The sequence below is a fragment of the Monodon monoceros genome, unplaced genomic scaffold (genome assembly GCF_005190385.1).
Source record: "Monodon monoceros isolate NGI ecotype Baffin Bay Population unplaced genomic scaffold, NGI_Narwhal_1 Super_Scaffold_22, whole genome shotgun sequence".
Classification (NCBI taxonomy): domain Eukaryota; kingdom Metazoa; phylum Chordata; class Mammalia; order Artiodactyla; family Monodontidae; genus Monodon; species Monodon monoceros.
Window position 1 is genome coordinate 62,819,436 of NW_021703779.1, and position 17,529 is coordinate 62,836,964.

General features: G+C 36.7%; 1 protein-coding gene across 3 annotated transcripts in view; it reads right to left on the bottom strand.

Annotated features, from left to right (window-relative positions):
• The window catches only part of ABCB7 (ATP binding cassette subfamily B member 7), a 131,682-nt gene that overhangs the window by 37,366 nt on the left and 76,787 nt on the right, over positions 1-17,529 (bottom strand). For all 3 annotated transcript variants that reach the window (XM_029240423.1, XM_029240424.1, XM_029240425.1), the window contains 6 exons: positions 4,360-4,492; positions 3,225-3,493; positions 2,594-2,682; positions 2,414-2,501; positions 1,361-1,535; positions 300-457 (listed from right to left, as the gene is read on the bottom strand). In XM_029240423.1, coding sequence (XP_029096256.1) covers positions 300-457; positions 1,361-1,535; positions 2,414-2,501; positions 2,594-2,682; positions 3,225-3,493; positions 4,360-4,492 — 912 coding nt within the window. The remainder of the gene's footprint in view (positions 1-299; positions 458-1,360; positions 1,536-2,413; positions 2,502-2,593; positions 2,683-3,224; positions 3,494-4,359; positions 4,493-17,529) is intronic.

Sequence of the window (17,529 nt, forward strand, 5' to 3'; positions counted from 1 at the left end):
ATGTGAGGAGAGGCAATCACATTTTATATCATTATTAGCAAAAGTAAATCAGGTGCAAGTACAAATATAGAAGTTAACAAAATTTAGCTTCTAGGTATAATATTCTTTGCTAATAATGTAAGGTTTCTAAACACAGAAGTAAAAGCTGTAACAGCCTTTTAATACACATGATAGTCCCAATTCCTGCAAAAGAGAAATTAGTTTGCTAATATGGTAATGTAAAAATATTCCCCCGGAATAATACCATTAATGAGATGATGCTTATATGCTTTTAAAAAGGTACTAAATAGATTACTTACTTTAATTCGGGTGTCTACCTTGAGTAGAGTAAACAAGGTGTTCATATCTATAAGTGCTTGTCTAGTTTCTCTGTATACAGTTCCCAGAAAGTTAAGGGGCAATGAAAGCTGAAAAAGCAGTCCATTCACCATTACTAAATCTCCAACAGTAAGGGTACCTTAATATGCAGTTGGTAGAAAAAAAAATTTAGATGTTATGAACTTTCCAGTTTAAGATAGAAAAGTTTACAGTTTACTACTGTGGAATACAGTTCAAAATGTACATGATCAGCAACTCTTAGGCCTACTCAAATTCCAAAGCATTTTAATCCATGATTTAGGAAAATAGGGAACTAGATATATGTTAACTGGAATGGCAAAAGCCCACCCATACACTACACATAATATATAAGTAAAAGAGAATGGCTTAAGTGAGGAAAGAAATGGAAGGCTGAAAATCTCTCCTTTCTTCCTAAGAAAGTTCCTTGTAATGTAAAATAGAAGTTTTTTAAAGTATAAATTAAAAAATTGGAGCAAATGGATATCATGATTGGGAATTGATAAACCATGTATTAAGGTCTCAGTGAACGAATAAATCCTAACTAAGCAAGCAGGTTACAGAAAAGAGGCACAGATATTATTTACTTTTGCAATGTTTTGCAATGAACAACTAATAGAAAAACTAAAAGGTTACTAGTAATTTTTATATGACTGCTTGCATTTTAGTCCTTTGGACTAAATACTAAATTAATTACATTTCTTTCCAGGTCTACAAGAGAAATTAGAAATATCAGATGCTAAAAAGAAAGTTACTCCTTAAAGAATCAGGTTGTAGCCCCACAAACAGTAATCCCAATCAATGAGAGAACCAGTGCTAAACTTGTAGTGTTAAACAAAGGGAAGTAAAAAAAAATCATCATGTAATCAAGAAAACATATTCTGATACAAAAATGAAAGTACTCCAAGGATGTTATAGCACCTTATTGAATATGCTTTATGAGACTAATATACACATTTATTTCATTAATCTTTATAAAGGTTAAGTAAAACATAGACTAACGTGAAAACCACATATCCATTACCTGCCACAATTCCCTGACTGGCGAGCACCATTATGGCTGTTAAACCAACACTGAAAATAGCACTTTGACCAAAGTTCAGCATAGCCAGAGTAGAGGTACTTTTCAATGAAGCAGTCTCATATGTCTTCAAAAATCCATCATATCTTTGTGCTTCATAATTTTCATTATTAAAATACTACAAAATACATAAAAATAGTAACTACATACAACTATAATTGGAATTTAATCTCTTAAGTGATTAGAATCCTTTTCATGGATACAATTTTGTACTGCATACACCATTTTAAAAACTGACTTTCCATATATTGGACTATGGTACTCCTGCAGTTTTCCACAATGGACAGTATTTGAAAAGTCCATAAAATCCATCCCCCAAACATTTACTGAATGCCTAGTTAATTTAAACCCAGATCTAAAAAAGCTGTCAATGGCACTTCCTTCACAAAGCCTTGCCTTGATCCTCTGGGACTCTGAATTGACAATTCTCATTGCCCCCCACCACATTACACCTTTCTCATGTAGCCACTTGCATACTTTACTTTAACTCTCCCAGTGCTTAGCAAATTCTGGGAAGGCAAGGATCAAACAGTAATCATTGTTTTTACCACCCTCCCCCATTACAGGACTTAGCATAGCGCTTTGCACACACGAGGCATTCAGTAATATTTGTTAAATGGAAAAATGAACAGATAAATGAATTAGTGAAATGAATTATGAATGAATTATGAAATGAATTAGTGAAAAGCACTATGCTAGGCAGTATGAGGGATAGAGAGTCAAGAACTTAGTGTGCATTCTGAATCAAGATGCTAACCATACTGTCACTACTTATAAATTAATTCAGAAGGTAAAATTCTGATGGTGCCACACAAAGAATGTGGTAGAAAGGGCAATTTCTAAACAAAAGAAAAACAATAAAGTACTATTATTTCATCATACCTAGAGATCCTATACTAATCTGCAGCTCTAACTTACAGCACCTATTCAATTAAATGGCAGAACAAACCTTAGTGTGGTGTGAAAGGAAGAGGAAAGTAAAATTAAACATATTACCTTCACAGTTTCATAATTCAGCAGCGAGTCTATGGCAGCGTTACCTGCATCATTATCTGCTTTGTTCATCTCTATTCTAAATCTAGTTCTGTAAGACAAAGATTTGCATAGGCATAGAATGTTTGCTACAGAAGCATAACTAATTTCTGAACCTTGACCAACCTCTGGGGGATATCTTACCTCCACCGTGTGACAGCAACTGTGAATGCTGTGTATGCACCAAGTGTCCCAAGGGTCACCAGTGCAAACTGGGCACCACATCTATAATACTGGAGAAGGCAAAAGAAGAAATGAGAAACAGTCATTGCTCTTGCCAAATAGTTTATAATATACATTAGCAAATCGCAAAGGTTTTAATTAAAAAATATGTTGGTATAAAGTTGTATATATGAAAAACTGAGTGAGGAAACAAATACCTTAGAAAATCAACTTTAAGTTATATGCATACTTTTAATTATAAAATATGAAATTGCCTAAAATGCTACAAATGGTGAATAGAAAGAAACCTAGATAATCTGAGCATACCAGTCCAAAGCCATATACCATAATGTCTGTTAACAAAAAAACTGCAACCACTAGCTAAATGACTGACCTATGTGTAGAACTGAACAGCTCTTTACAATAATAACATGATAAAGACTTTGGACACAGTCCCTTGAAGCTTGTGGAAAAATAATTAAACAAACTGTATAACCCTTCTGGGATTTTGCTTTCAAATCATAAGCATGCAATAGTACAAAAGCTTCAAGTACTAAATAGCTACTAACAAGAATGTAAGATAAAAGCTTGTCATGAAAAATGTTTTACTTACCAAAACACCACTGACAAGGGTCACCTCAAACATGATGGGAAGAAGATTAAATACTAAAGCACTCAGGACAAAACTGATACCCCTTGTCCCTCTGTCAATAGCCTTTGACAAAGCTCCTGTCTGTCTGTTCAGGTGGAAAGCGAGATCCAGGTTGTGAAGATGGAGAAAGACATTTTTGGCTATTCTTCGGATTGAATTTTGTGCTACCTTGCCAAATACTGCATTTCGAACTTCATTAAAAAAGGCAGCTCCAGCTCTTGATACACCATCTAGCAATACAATCAAGAAAAAGTGGGGTGTAAAAATATTAGAATCGTTGGAGTATAAAAACGTCAAGGGCTCAGAAAATGTTTGTACAATGAATGAATATATCACAGAATACTTACACTAAAAGAAACCTAGGAAACATCTAGCCCACTGAGTATCAATCTTTCCACCACCATGAAAACTTTTCATTGTTATTTTTCCCCATAAGATTCCAAATGTTGAAAGATTTATCCAAGTAACAGCAGCCCATAAGGCCTTATTATGGATAAGTGTACAGTATCTGTTGAGGTTTTGTGATCTAATTCAATTCCCCCAAATAACAAGTGATAAAATCGAGATCCTGAAAAATCCAAGTGCTTTGACTAAGCATGCCCCAACTCAGGTCTGAGTTTCATAAAGTATCCTTTCTACTGCATGGGGACACAAAGCACTATATTCTATTCTTTACAAATTGTAGATTTGTGTCATGGCTATTGAATATAATTAAATAACACATTAATACAGGTATATCATTATGTAGCAATTTCCTATTCAACGGCTAACAACAACAGCAAGAAAATAACTAGCCTTACTAAAAAATATCTTATAAGGAGCCTAACTATTAGAAGCGGTTGTTATGAATTTAATGTCTTACTTCATGTTATTGTTTTCTAGAACTTAGAAAATGAGAGTTTTATTACAGAATTTTTGGAAAGTATATCATACAAAGAATTTTTTAAAAACCACACATCAAACAAAAAAATCTCACATAAAACAAACATCTAAAATGCTAAGTTGTGTTTGTGGTGAAAAGGTCATATGCTCAAATATGATGAAACCCTCTTGAAGAAAGTCAACACCTGTAGACAGATTAAAGAACCAAACATACAGCCAATGAGAACTGCCGTTGCCATGGTTGCAACTGTATTTGGTGCATCACTCAGGTTCAGCATGTTTCCCGACATCTGGTTGAGGGTGTCTACAGCATATTTAAACATGAAGGGAACCACAATATTCATAGCCTAAAAACAAAAGCAGCAATTATCAATCATATGCAAATTATGTATTCATAAAAGTACAACTATTTACCTTAAATTAGTATTTATGGGAATGTTTAGATATTAACCATTTACTAGTACTGGAATGATTTTCCCAGTTTATAAAGATAAAATCTTTGGCAGTGGGAGAGCTGTCATTTCAGGACTCCTAACTCACACTGACTGCCATGTTAATATTCATTTATAAGCTACGTGCATTAGTCAAATGCTCCTGCCTCCATGAAATCGCCCCTGATCATCCACTCAAAAATGCTTTCTCCATTATCTAAAATCCTACAGAGCTCATAACACTTACAGCAAACTGCCTTATACTGTAGTTATTTGTGTATATAAGTACAATGCTTTGTATATAGCAGGTATTCAATAAATATATGTAAAATTATTTATTCACCAAAATAATGGTAAAACTGAAATTATACAGCAAAAAAGGATCTCAAAAGCAGATAAATTACAAGTATCTGTAGCTGATTCACCATTCAGGGGGAAAAAAAAACCCAACACTGATAGATCTATTTGCCCCAGAAAAAAATCCCTTTGCTCCAACACCATATAAAAGAAAACCCAGGAGGTTGAGGAAGATGGCAGAAGACTAAGACGTGGAGATCACCTTCCTCCCCACAGATACATAAGAAATACATCTACACGTGGAACTGCTCCTATAAAACACCCACTGAACACTGGCAGAAGACCTCAGACCCCCCAAAAGGCAAGAAACTCCCCATGTACCTGGGTAGGGCAAAAGGAAAAAGAAAAAGCAGAGACAAAAGAATAGGGATGGGACCTGCACCAGCAGGAGGGAGCTGAGAAGGAGGAAAGGTTTCCACACACTAGGAAGTCCCTTCACTGGTGGAGAGTGCAGGTGGCGGAGGGGGGAAGCTTTGGAGCCATGGTGGAGAGCGCAGCAACAGGGGTGCGGAGGGCAAAGTGGAGAGATTCCCATACAGAGGATCGGTGCTGACCAGCACTCACCAGCCCGAGAGGCTTGTCTGCTCACCCACCGGGGCAGGCGGGGGCTGAGAGCTGAGGCTCGGGCTTTGTTCAGAGCGCAGGGAGAGGACTGGTGGCGTGAACACAGCCTGAAGGGGTTAGTGCACCACGGCTAGCCAGGAGGGAGTCTGGGGGAAAAGTCTGGACCTGCCCAAGAGGCAAGAGACTTTTTCTGCCCTCTTTGTTTTCTGGTGCGCGAGGAGAGGGGATTAAGAGCACTGCTTAAAGGAGCTCCAGAGACTGGCGCAAGCTGCAGCTTTCAGGGCTGACTCCAGAGATGGGCATGAGATGCTAAGGCTGTTGCTGCCGCCACCAAGAAGCCTGTGTGCAGGCACAGGTCACTCTCCACACCTCCCCTCCCGGGAGCCTGTGCAGCCCGCCACTGCCAGGGTCCCGTGATCCAGGGACAACTTCCCTGGGAGAACACACGGTGCGCCTCAGGCGGGTGCAACGTCACGCCGGCCTCTGCCACCGCAGGCTTACCCCACATCCAAACCCCACCCTCCCCTAGGCCTGAGTGAGCCAGAGCCCCTGAATCAGCTGCTCCTTTAACCCCGTCCTGTCTGAGCAAAGAACAGACGCCCTCAGGCGACCTACACGCAGAGGTGGGGCCAAATCCAAAGGTGAAACCCAGGAGCTGTGCAAACAAAGAAGAGAAAGGGAAATCCCTCCCAACAACCTCAGGAACAGCGGATTATTCCTCCACGATCAACTTGATGTACCCTGCATCTGCGGAATACCTGAATAGACAATGAATCATCCCAAAAGGAGGAGGTGGACTTTGGGAGCAAGATAGATTCCTTTTTTCCCTTTTCCGCTTTTTGTGAGTGTGTATGTGTATGCTTCTGTGTGAGATTTTGTCTGCATAGCTTTGCTTTCACCATTTGTCTTAGGGTTTGTCCGCCCGTTATTTTTTATTTTTTACTTAAAAAATCTTATTTTCCCTAATAATTATTTTTTATTTTAATTATTTTCTTTCATCTTACTTTATTTTATTTTATCCTCTTTCTATTTTTTTCTCCCTTTTATTCTGAGCCGTGTGGATGAAAGGCTCTTGGTGCTCCAGTGAGGAGTCAGTGCTGTGCCTCTAAGGTGGGAGAGCCAAGTTCAGGACACTGCTCCACAAGAGACCTCCCAGCTCCACGTAATATCAAATCGCAAAAATCTCCCAGAGATCTCCATCTCAATACCAAGACCCATCTTCACTCAACGACCAGCAAGCTACAGTGCTGGACACCCTATGCCAAACAACTAGCAAAACAGGAACACAACCCCACCCATTAGCAGAGAGGCTGCCTAAAATCATAATAAGGGCACATACACCCCAAGACACACCAACAGATGTGGACGTGCCGACCAGAAAGACAAGATCCAGCCTCATCCACCAGAACACAGGCACTAGTCCTCTCCACCAGGAAACCTACACAACCCACTGAACCAACCTTAGCCACTGGCGACAGACACCAAAAACAATGGGAACTATGAACATGCAGCCTGCAAAAAGGAGACCCCAAACACGGTAAGATAAGCAAAATGAGAAGACAGAAAAACACACAGCAGATGCAGAAGCAAGGTAAAAACCCACCAGACATAACAAATGAAGAGGAAATAGGCAGTCTACCTGAAAAAGAATTCAGAATAATGATAGTAAAGATGATCCAAAATCTTGGAAATAGAAAACAGAAAATGCAAGAAACATTTAACAAGGACGTAGAAGAACTAAAGAGGAAACAAGCACCGATGAACAACACAATAAATGAAATTAAAAATACTCTAGAAGGGATCAATAGCAGAATAACTGAGGCAGAAGAACGGATAAGTGACCTGGAAGATAAAATAGTGGAAATAACTACTGCAGGGCAGAATAAAGAAAAAACAATGCAAAGAACTGAGGAGAGTCTGAGAGACCTCTGGGACAACATTAAATGCACCAACATTCAAATTACAGTGGTCCCATCAGAAGAAGAGCAAAAGAAAGGGACTGAGAAAATATCTGAAGAGATTATAGTTGAAAACTTCCCTATATGAGAAACGAAATAGCTAATCAAGTCCAGGAAGCACAGAGAGCCCCATACAGGATAAATACAAGGAGAAACACACCAAGACACATATTTATCAAACTAGCAAAAATTAAATACAAAGAAATCATATTAAAAGCAGCAAGGGAAAAACAACAAATAACACACAAGGGAATCCCCATAAGCTTAACAGCTGATCTTTCAGCAGAAACTCTGCAAGCCAGAAGGGACTGGCAGGACATATTTAAAGTGATGAAGGAGAAAAACCTACAACCAGGATTACTCTACCCAGCAAGGATCTCATTCAGATTTGATGGAGAAATTAAAACGTTTACAGCAAGCAAAAGCTGAGAGAGTTCACCACCACCAAACCAGCTTTAAAACAAATGCTCAAGGAATTTCTCTAGGCAAGAAACACAAGAGAAGGAAAAGACCTACAATAACAAACCCAAAACAATTAAGAAAATGGGAATAGGAACATACATATCGATAATTAGCTTAAATGTAAATGGATTAAATGCTCCCACCAAAAGACACAAGCTGGCTGAATGGATACAGAAACAAGACCCATATATATGATGTCTAAAAAAGACCCACTTCAGACCTAGGGACACATACAGACTGAAAGTGAGGGGATGGAGAAAGATATTCCATGCAAATGGAAATCAAAAGAAAGCTGGAGTAGCAATTCTCATATCAGACAAAACAGACTTTAAAATAAAGATTATTACAAGAGACAAAGAAGGACACTACATAATGATCAAGGGATCGATCCAAGAAGAAGATATAACAATTGTAAATATTTATGCACCCAACATGGGAGCACCTAAATACATAAGGCAAATACTAACAGCCATAAAAGGGGAAATCAACAATAACGCAATCATAGTAGTGGACTTTAACACCCCACTTTCACCAATGGACAGATCATCCAAAATGAAAATAAATAAGGAAACACAAGCATTAAATGATACATTAAACAATATGGACTTAATTGATATTTATAAGACATTCTATCCAAAAACAATAGAATACACATTTTTCTGAAGTGCTCATGGACCATTCTCCAGGATAGATCATATCTTGGGTCACAAATCAAGCCTTGGTAAATTTAAGAAAATTGAAATTGTATCAAGTACCTTTTCCAAGCACAACATTATGAGACTAGATATGAATTACAGGAAAAGATCTGTAAAAAATACAAACACATGGAGGCTAAACAATACATTACTTAATAACCAAGAGATCACTGAAGTAATCAAAGTGGACATCAAAAAGTACCTAGAAACAAATGACAATGAAACCACGACGACCCAAAATTTATGGGGTGCAGCAAAAGCAGTTCTAAGACGGAAGTTTAGAGCAATACCATCCTACCTTAAGAAAAACGAAACATCTCAAATAAACAACCTAACCTTGCACCTAAAGCAATTAGAGAAAAAAGAACAAAACCACCCCAAAGTTAGCAGAAGCAAAGAAATCATAAAGATCAGATCAGAAATAAATGAAAAATAAATGAAGGAAACGATAGCAAAGATCAATAAAACTAAAAGATGGTTCTTTGAGAAGATACACAAAATTGATAAACCATTAGCCAGAGGCATCAAGAAAAAAAGGGAGAAGACTCAAATCAATAGAATTAGAAATGAAAAAGAAGTAACAACTGACACTGCAGAAATACAAAAGATCATGAGAGATTACTACAAGCAACTCTATGCCAATAAAATGGACCTGGAAGAAATGGACAAATTCTTAGAAATGCACAACCTGCCGAGACTGAACCAGGAAGAAACAGAAAATATGAACAGACCAATCACAAGCACTGAAATTGAAACTGTGATTAAAAATCTTCCAGCAAACAAATGCCCAGGACCAGATGGCTTCACAGGCGAATTCTATCAAACATTTAGAGAAGAGCTAACACCTATCCTTTTCAAACTCTTCCAAAATACAGCAGAGGGAGGAACACTCCAATACTCATTCTACAAGGCCACCATCACCCTGATACCAAAACCAGACAAAGATGTCACAAAGAAAGAAAACTACAGCCCAATATCACTGATGAACATAGATGCAAAAATCCTCAACAAGAGACTACCAAACAGAATCCAAAAGCACATTAAAAGGATCATACACCATGATCAAGTGGGGTTTATTACAGGAATGCAAGGATTTTTCAATGTACACAAACCAGTCAACGTGATACACCATAATAACAAATTGAAGGAGAAAAACCATACAGTCATCTCAACAGATACAGAGAAAGCTTTCGACAAAATTCAACACCCATTTATGATAAAAACCCTCCAGAAAGTAGGCATAGAGGGAACTTTCCCCAACATTAATATAGGCCAGATATGACAAACCCACAGCCAACATCCGCCTCAATGGTGAAAAACTGAAAGCATTTCCACTAAGATCAGGAACAAGACTAGGTTGCCCACTCGCACCACTATTATTTAACATATTTTTGAAAGTTTTAGCCACAGCAATCAGACAAGAATAAGAAATAAAAGGAATCCAAATCGGAAAAGAAGAAGTAAAGCTGTCACTGTTTGCAGATGACATGATACTATACATAGAGAATCCTAAAGATGCTACCAGAAAACTACTAGAGCTAATCAATGAATTTGGTAAAGTAGAAGGATACAAAATTCATGCACAGAAATCTCTGGCATTCGTATACACTAATGATGAAAAATCTGAAAGTGAAATTAAGAAAACAATCCCACTGCAACAAAAAGAATAAAATATCTAGGAATAAACCTATCTCAGGAGACAAAAGACCTGTATGCAGAAAATTATAAGACACTGATGAAAGAAATTAAAGATGATACAAATAGATGGAGAGATATACCATGTTGTTGGATTCGAAGAATCAATATTCTGAAAATGACTCTACTACCCAAAGCAATCTACATATTCAATGCAATCCCTATCAAACTACCACTGGCATTTTTCACAGAACTAGAACAAAAAATTTCACAATTTGTACGGAAACACAAAAGACCCCGAATAGCTAAAGCAATCCTGAGAACGAAAAATGGAGCTGGAGGAATCAGGCTCCCTGACTTCAGACTATACTACAAAGCTACAGTAATCAAGACACTGTGGTACTGGCACAAAAACGGAAATATAGATCAATGGAACAGGATAGAAACCCAGAGATAAACCCACACACATATGGGCACCTTATCTTTGATAAAGGAGGCAAGAATATACAGTGGAGAAAAGACAGCCTCTTCAATAAGTGATGCTTGGAAAGCTGGACAGGTACAGGTAAAAGTATGAAATTAGAACACTCCCTAACATCATACACAAAAATAAACTCAATATGGATTAAAGACCTAAATATAAGGCCAGATACTATCAAACTCTTAGAGGAAAACATAGGCAGAACACTCTATGATATAAACCACAGCAAGATCCTTTTTGACCCACCTCCTAGAGAAATGGAAATAAAAACAAAAATAAACAAATGGGACCTAATGAAACTTCAAAGCTTTTGCACAGCAAAGGAAACCATAAACAAGAGCAAAACACAACCCTCAGAACGGGAGAAAATAGTTGCAAATGAAACAACTGACAAAGGATTAATCTCCAAAATTTACAAGCAGCTCATGCAGCTCAGTATCAAAAACACAAACAACCCAATCCAAAAATGGGCAGATGACCTAAACAGATATTTCTCCAAAGAAGATATACAGATTGCCAAAAATCACCTCAAAGAATGCTCAACACCATTAATCATTAGAGAAATGCAAATCAAAACTGCAATGAGATATCATCTCACACTGGTCAGAATGGCCATCATCAAAAAATCTACAAACAATAAATGCTGGAGAGGGTGTGGAGAAAAGGGAACACTCTTGCACTGTTGCTGGGAATGTAAATTGATACAGCCACTATGGAGAACAGTATGGAGGTTCCTTAAAAAACTAAAAATAGAACTACCATACGACCCAGCAATCCCACTACTGGGCATATACCCTGAGAAAGCCATAATTCCAAAAGTGGCATGTACCAAAATGTTCATTGCAGCTCTATTTACAATAGCCAGGACATGGAAGCAACCTAAGTGTCCATCATCAGATGATGGATAAGGAAGATGTGGCACATATATACAAATGGAATATTACTCAGCCATAAAAAGAAACGAAATTGAGATATTTGCAGTGAGGTGGATGGACCTAGAGTCTGTCATACAGAGTGAAGTAAGTCAGAAAGAGAAAAACAAATACCATATGCTAAAACATATATATGGAATCTAAGGGAAAAAAAAGTCATGAATTACTGAGGGGTAAGACAGGAATAAAGACACAGACCTACTAGAAATGGACTTGAGGATATGGGGAGGGGGAAGGGTAAGCTGTGACAAAGTGAGAGAGTGGCATGGACATATATACACTACCAAATGTAAAATAGATAGCTAGTGGGAAGCAGCCGCATAACACAGGGGAATCAGGTCCGTGGTTTGTGACCACCTGCGGGGGGGGGATAGGGAGGGTGGGAGGGAACGAGACGCCAGAGGGAAGAGATATGGGAATATATGTATATGTATAACTGATTCACTTTGTTATAAAGCAGAAACTAACACACCATTGTAAAGCAATTATACTCCAATAAAGCATTAAGAAAAAAAAACTCAATGAATATCAAACTATGCTTTCAAAAACCAACCTATTTCTCCATGAGAATACACCAAAAGAAAGAAAGAAAGAAAGAAAGGGTATAATGCTTTCATATATTCAAGACAAGTTAGTCAAACACTCACATTTCACATTTTCTACAAAGTTATACTATTACAAACACCAAGCATCATTTAGGAATAGCAAGTTGGTAAGACTGGCAAAGCTTTCTTTGAAGAAATTAAATTCATATACATTAATATCATGTGAAAACAATTTTGTCAGACTTAAAAAAAATACTGAAATCCCAGCTCTCGTTAATATTCCATTATTATATCATTCATCTTTATTAAACAGAAAGAATTTATCATCAACAAGCCTAAGTTTAGCTACAACTGACAGGAGCTATGTAAACCTTACCAATCAAGATTTCAAAGTAAGGTATACAAGTGTCTTAGCAACCAAGCAGGTACTCTAATATTCAATATCATTAAAATAGACAGCAAATGTTGGAATACTTTTAAAATGTAACACTATGGAAAAAATTGCTTAAAACTTTAAGATTTATAAGTTCCCAAATATAATCTAATAGAATAGCAGGTTTCAAGTAGTATAAATTTCTCAGTTTTGATTCCCATATGATCATATGTCCTCAGTCTTTCGCTTCTACTTGAAATGGTCTCCCTACCAATTTACCCCTCCACTTCTCTGTTCTTCAAAACCCACTTTGAATCTCATTCCCATCATGATGCCTTCTCTAAAACCTGCAGCACTTTTGGCACTTTCCATTTTCCAACCCCTCATTTTTATAGTTTAAACCACAGTATTTATAATTTTTATTATATATTTATCATTCACTTTGTCTTCAGGTGCATGAAGACACCTTCATGAGTGAAACCTTTTGCAGCAAACAAACATTTTGTGAACAGCTATATGAGTCAGATATGGTGCTAGGTACCTTTCACAAAGGTAAGAGCTGAATGAAATAAGTCTATGAAATGGGTATTATCCCTATAATTGAGAAAACTCAGGTTCTGTGAGGTTTAATGACTTGTTCAGTAAGCAGCAGAGCTAGGATTAAAATCCAGGTCTGTCCTGAAATTCAGAATTTTTTCCTGTATACCATAGCCACATCAGCAGCTTAATAAGGCAGGGACAACATTATTTTATTACTTTTGCAGCCTAAAATGGATACTCTCAAATGCAATGCTTAAACCAGTTACAATTGAAAAGTATGGCATAAGTAATTTAAATAACTTTGAAGAGATTCCAGGTTCTCCATATAAGGCCAAATCCCCTCACTTGCATTCCAATACACTTTCTTGAGTGGGAGAAAAAGTGATAGTTATAGCTAGCACGCAATTCTCACAACACACAGCCCATTATATCTTTGCCACAGAGTGAGTCTGACTGAAACTCATGTATCACCAGGAAAATTGTGCAATTTTTTTTTTGAAAATGTGTTTGCATTTGGTCAAATTTGGGAGCATCCTTGTAAGTATATAAAGAATGTGAATGTCATCTGCCTGTGTTTTCACTGGCAGGAAAAGGGCAGTTAGCATAGCACTAGGAACACAGCACTACCTGTAATGATAACTGTTGATTACTGTCAGTTTTCCCATAAAAGTAATTTTTTAAAGAAAAGGAAAAACACCAAAGAAATGGAAAGGATATACAGATGTTTTTATTAGTATATACATGTGGGTTCCATTGATGTTGTGATATTTTGGGGATGGGGGGGTGGCAAATATTGGTTTTCCCTAATATTCTGCTTTCAGCAGAACTAGACTTAAATCACCTCAGAGAACTGTGAATTTTTAAAAACATTTTATTTTGAAATAATTATAAGCTGACAGGAAGTTGCAGCAGTAGTATAGAGACTCATAACTCTTCACCCAGCATCTCCTAATGATGACATCTTATATAGCTGTAGTTCCATATCAAAAACAAAAATGTACATTGGCACATTACTGTTAACTAGGCTACAGAACTCATTCAGTTTTCATCATTTTTAAATGTGTATTAGTGTGTGTGTGTGGTTTTATGTGTCATCTCTGTGGTTCCATGCAATTTTATCCCATGTTCAGATCCATGTAACCATCACCACAATCAAGATACAGAACTATCCCCTCACCACAAAAGAACTTCCTTGTGCTACCTCTTTATATTCCTTCATCAAGGATGATGCATATATCAATAGCTCATCTCTTTTTATTGCTCAGTAGTATTCCATAGATGTAACAGAATTTATTCAACCACTCATCCCTGAAGGATATTTTGGTTGTTTCTAGTTTGGGGCTATTATAAATGAAGATTTTACGAACATTTTCATACAGGTGGTCATAAGTTTTCATTTCTCTGGGATAAATGCCCAAGAGTGTAATTGCTAAGTCATATGGTAAGTCTACACTGAACTTTTTAATAAACTGCTATACTCTTTCAGAGTGGCCGTACCACTTTATAGTCCCACCAGTAAAGTATGAGTGATCCAGTTCCTCTGCATCCTCACCAACATTTGGTATCATCACTATTTTTAAAAATTTTGAAACTATTTTAATAATAGGTGTATAATGATATTTCATTGTGGTTTTAATTTGTGTTTCCATAACAGAAATGATGTTGAACATCTTTTCATGTGCTCTCTGATGAAATATCTGTTTGTGTCTTTTGTACATTTTACATTTGGATTGGTTTTTTGCTGTTGAGTTTTAGGAATTCTTTATAGATATTCTAGATATAGGCCTTTGTTGGTTATATGATTTGCAAATATTTTCTCCTAGTCCGTCGCTTGTCTTTTACCTTCTGAGGTGCCTGAACTCCTACCCCACCTAGCAGTTGTAAGGAGTCCCTTTCCCTAGGAACAAATGGAGGCCAAGGTAAGAACCTGGACTTTCACCCGCACTTGCAGTAATGAGGCATCCCCACTGGAGCAGTGCCACAAGAGGCCTGCTAAACAGAAGATTTAAATAAGATCCAGAGTCTCATAACATAATACCCCAAATGTCCAGGTTTCAATCAAAAATCACTCATCATCCCAAGAATGACTAAGATATCAACTTGAATAAGAAAATACAATAAATAGACACAAACGTTAGAACTATCTGACAAGAATTTCAGAGTAGCTATCATAAAAGTGCTTCAAGGAGCATTTATGAACATGCTTAAATCAACAAAAATAGAATGTCTCAGCAAATAAATAGAGGACATAAAAGAAGAAACAAATGAAAAATCTGAAACTGAAAAATATAGCTGAAGTTAAAGAAAAAACTTGAATGGATGGGATCCATGGCAGAATGGGGAGGACAAAGGAAAGAATCAGTAAACTTGAAGACAGAACAATAGAAAGCACTCAATATGAACAACAGAGAGAAAACAGACTTAAAAAAAAAAAACAGTAAACAAGACTCAGGAACCTATGGGACCATAACAAAAGATCCAGTATTCCTCTTCAGAGTGCCAGAAGAATGGAAGTGTGAAACTTGAAAAAGTATTCAAAGAAATTAAAAAATCCTCTATTTTGGCAAAGACAAACCCAAGAATTCAAGAAGCTGAGCAACGCCAAATAGGGATAAACTCAAAGAAATCCACACCAAGACACATCATGATTAAATTTCTGAAAGCTAAAGACAAAGAAAAAAATCTTAAAAGAGCTAGATACAAATAATATATTAAGTATAAGGGAAAAACAATTTGAAGACAGTAGATTTCCAGGGAAGCTAGCAGGAAGTGGCACAACATTTTTCAAGTGGTAAAAGAAAAGAACTGTTAATCTAGAATCCTATAACCAGCAAAATTAGCCTTCAGAAATGAAAGGAATATCAAGACATTCTCAGATTAAAGAAAACTAATAAGAATTAATCACCAGCAGACCTGCTCTAAAAGAACTGCTAAAGGAAATTCTTCATACACTTGGGAAATAGAAGCAGAATGAATCCTGGAATATTAGCAATGAAGGAAAAGCAACAGAAATAGTAAATATCTATGCAAATATAGTAGCATATTCTTCTCTTAAGTTCTTTAAAATATGTTTGATGGTTAAAAGCAAAATTTATAACACTGACTGATGGGGTTTTCAATGTATGTATATGTAATACGTAAGATGACTTGTAAACATGAAGAGGGAAGGTAAAGGGACTTAGAGGGCAGGAAGGTTTTTACATTCTACTTGAAGTGATAAACTATTGATTCTAAGTAGACTGTAAAAAGTTAAGTATGAATATTGTAATTCCTAGAGCAACTACTAAAAAATTATACAAAGAGATCGACCAAAAGGCATGATAAATTAAAATGGGATAGTAAAACCTGTTCAAATAATGCAAAAGATAGCAGGAAAAGTGAAACAATGCAACAAAATAAAGAGGCAACTAGCAGATAATAAAATGGTATACCAAACTCCAAATATATCAATAATTATCAATACAATTATCAATATATTATAATGAGCAATACAAATGAACAATTATTAATGTATCAATATACAAGCAATAAACAACTGGAAACAAAAATTAAAAAAAATTTACAACACCCCTCCCCACAAAAATAAATCCTTAAGTTAAATCTAACCCAGGGTTTCTCAACCTTCAGCACTACTGACATTTTGGTTTAGATAATTCTTTCTTATGGGAGGGGCTGTTCTGTGTACTTTAGGATGTTTAGTAGTGTCCCTAACCTCTACCGACCACAAGCTAGTAGCACTCCCCAGCCCCACACAATTGTGACCAATAAAAATGCCTCTAGTTACTGCCAAATGTCCCCTTAAAGGGCAAAATCCCCCGATTGGGAACCACTGATCTAATCAAAGATGTACAGTGTCTGAAAGCTACAAATGCATATGAAATAAATCACAGAAGATCTAAATAAATGGAGAGATATACTGTGTTCATCAACTACAAGAATCAACATAATAGGGACACCGATTCTCCCCAAACTGGTCTAGAGATTTAATAAAAATCCATTTAAAAATCCCATCTGGCTTCTTTGTAGCTACAGACAAGATTATTCTAAAACTCTATGGAAAAGCAAAGAAACTAGAATAGCCAAACAATTTTGGAAAAAGAAATTGGAAGAATCACACTACCTGTCTTTAAGACTTACTATAAAGCTACAATAATGAAGACAGTGTGGTGGTGATGAATGGAGAGACAAATAGATCAATGAAACACAGCAGAGTCCAGAAAAGGATGACATTCCACTAATCTATCTGAGAATCATGGCTCCCTAAACATCTCCATGTACTAATATCCAGAACCTGTGAAGATGATACTTTACATGGCAAAATGGACTTTGCAGATGTGATTAAACTGAAGAATGTGAGCTGGGGAGAGTATCCTGGATTATCTGGGCAGGCTGAATATAATCAAAAGAGTCC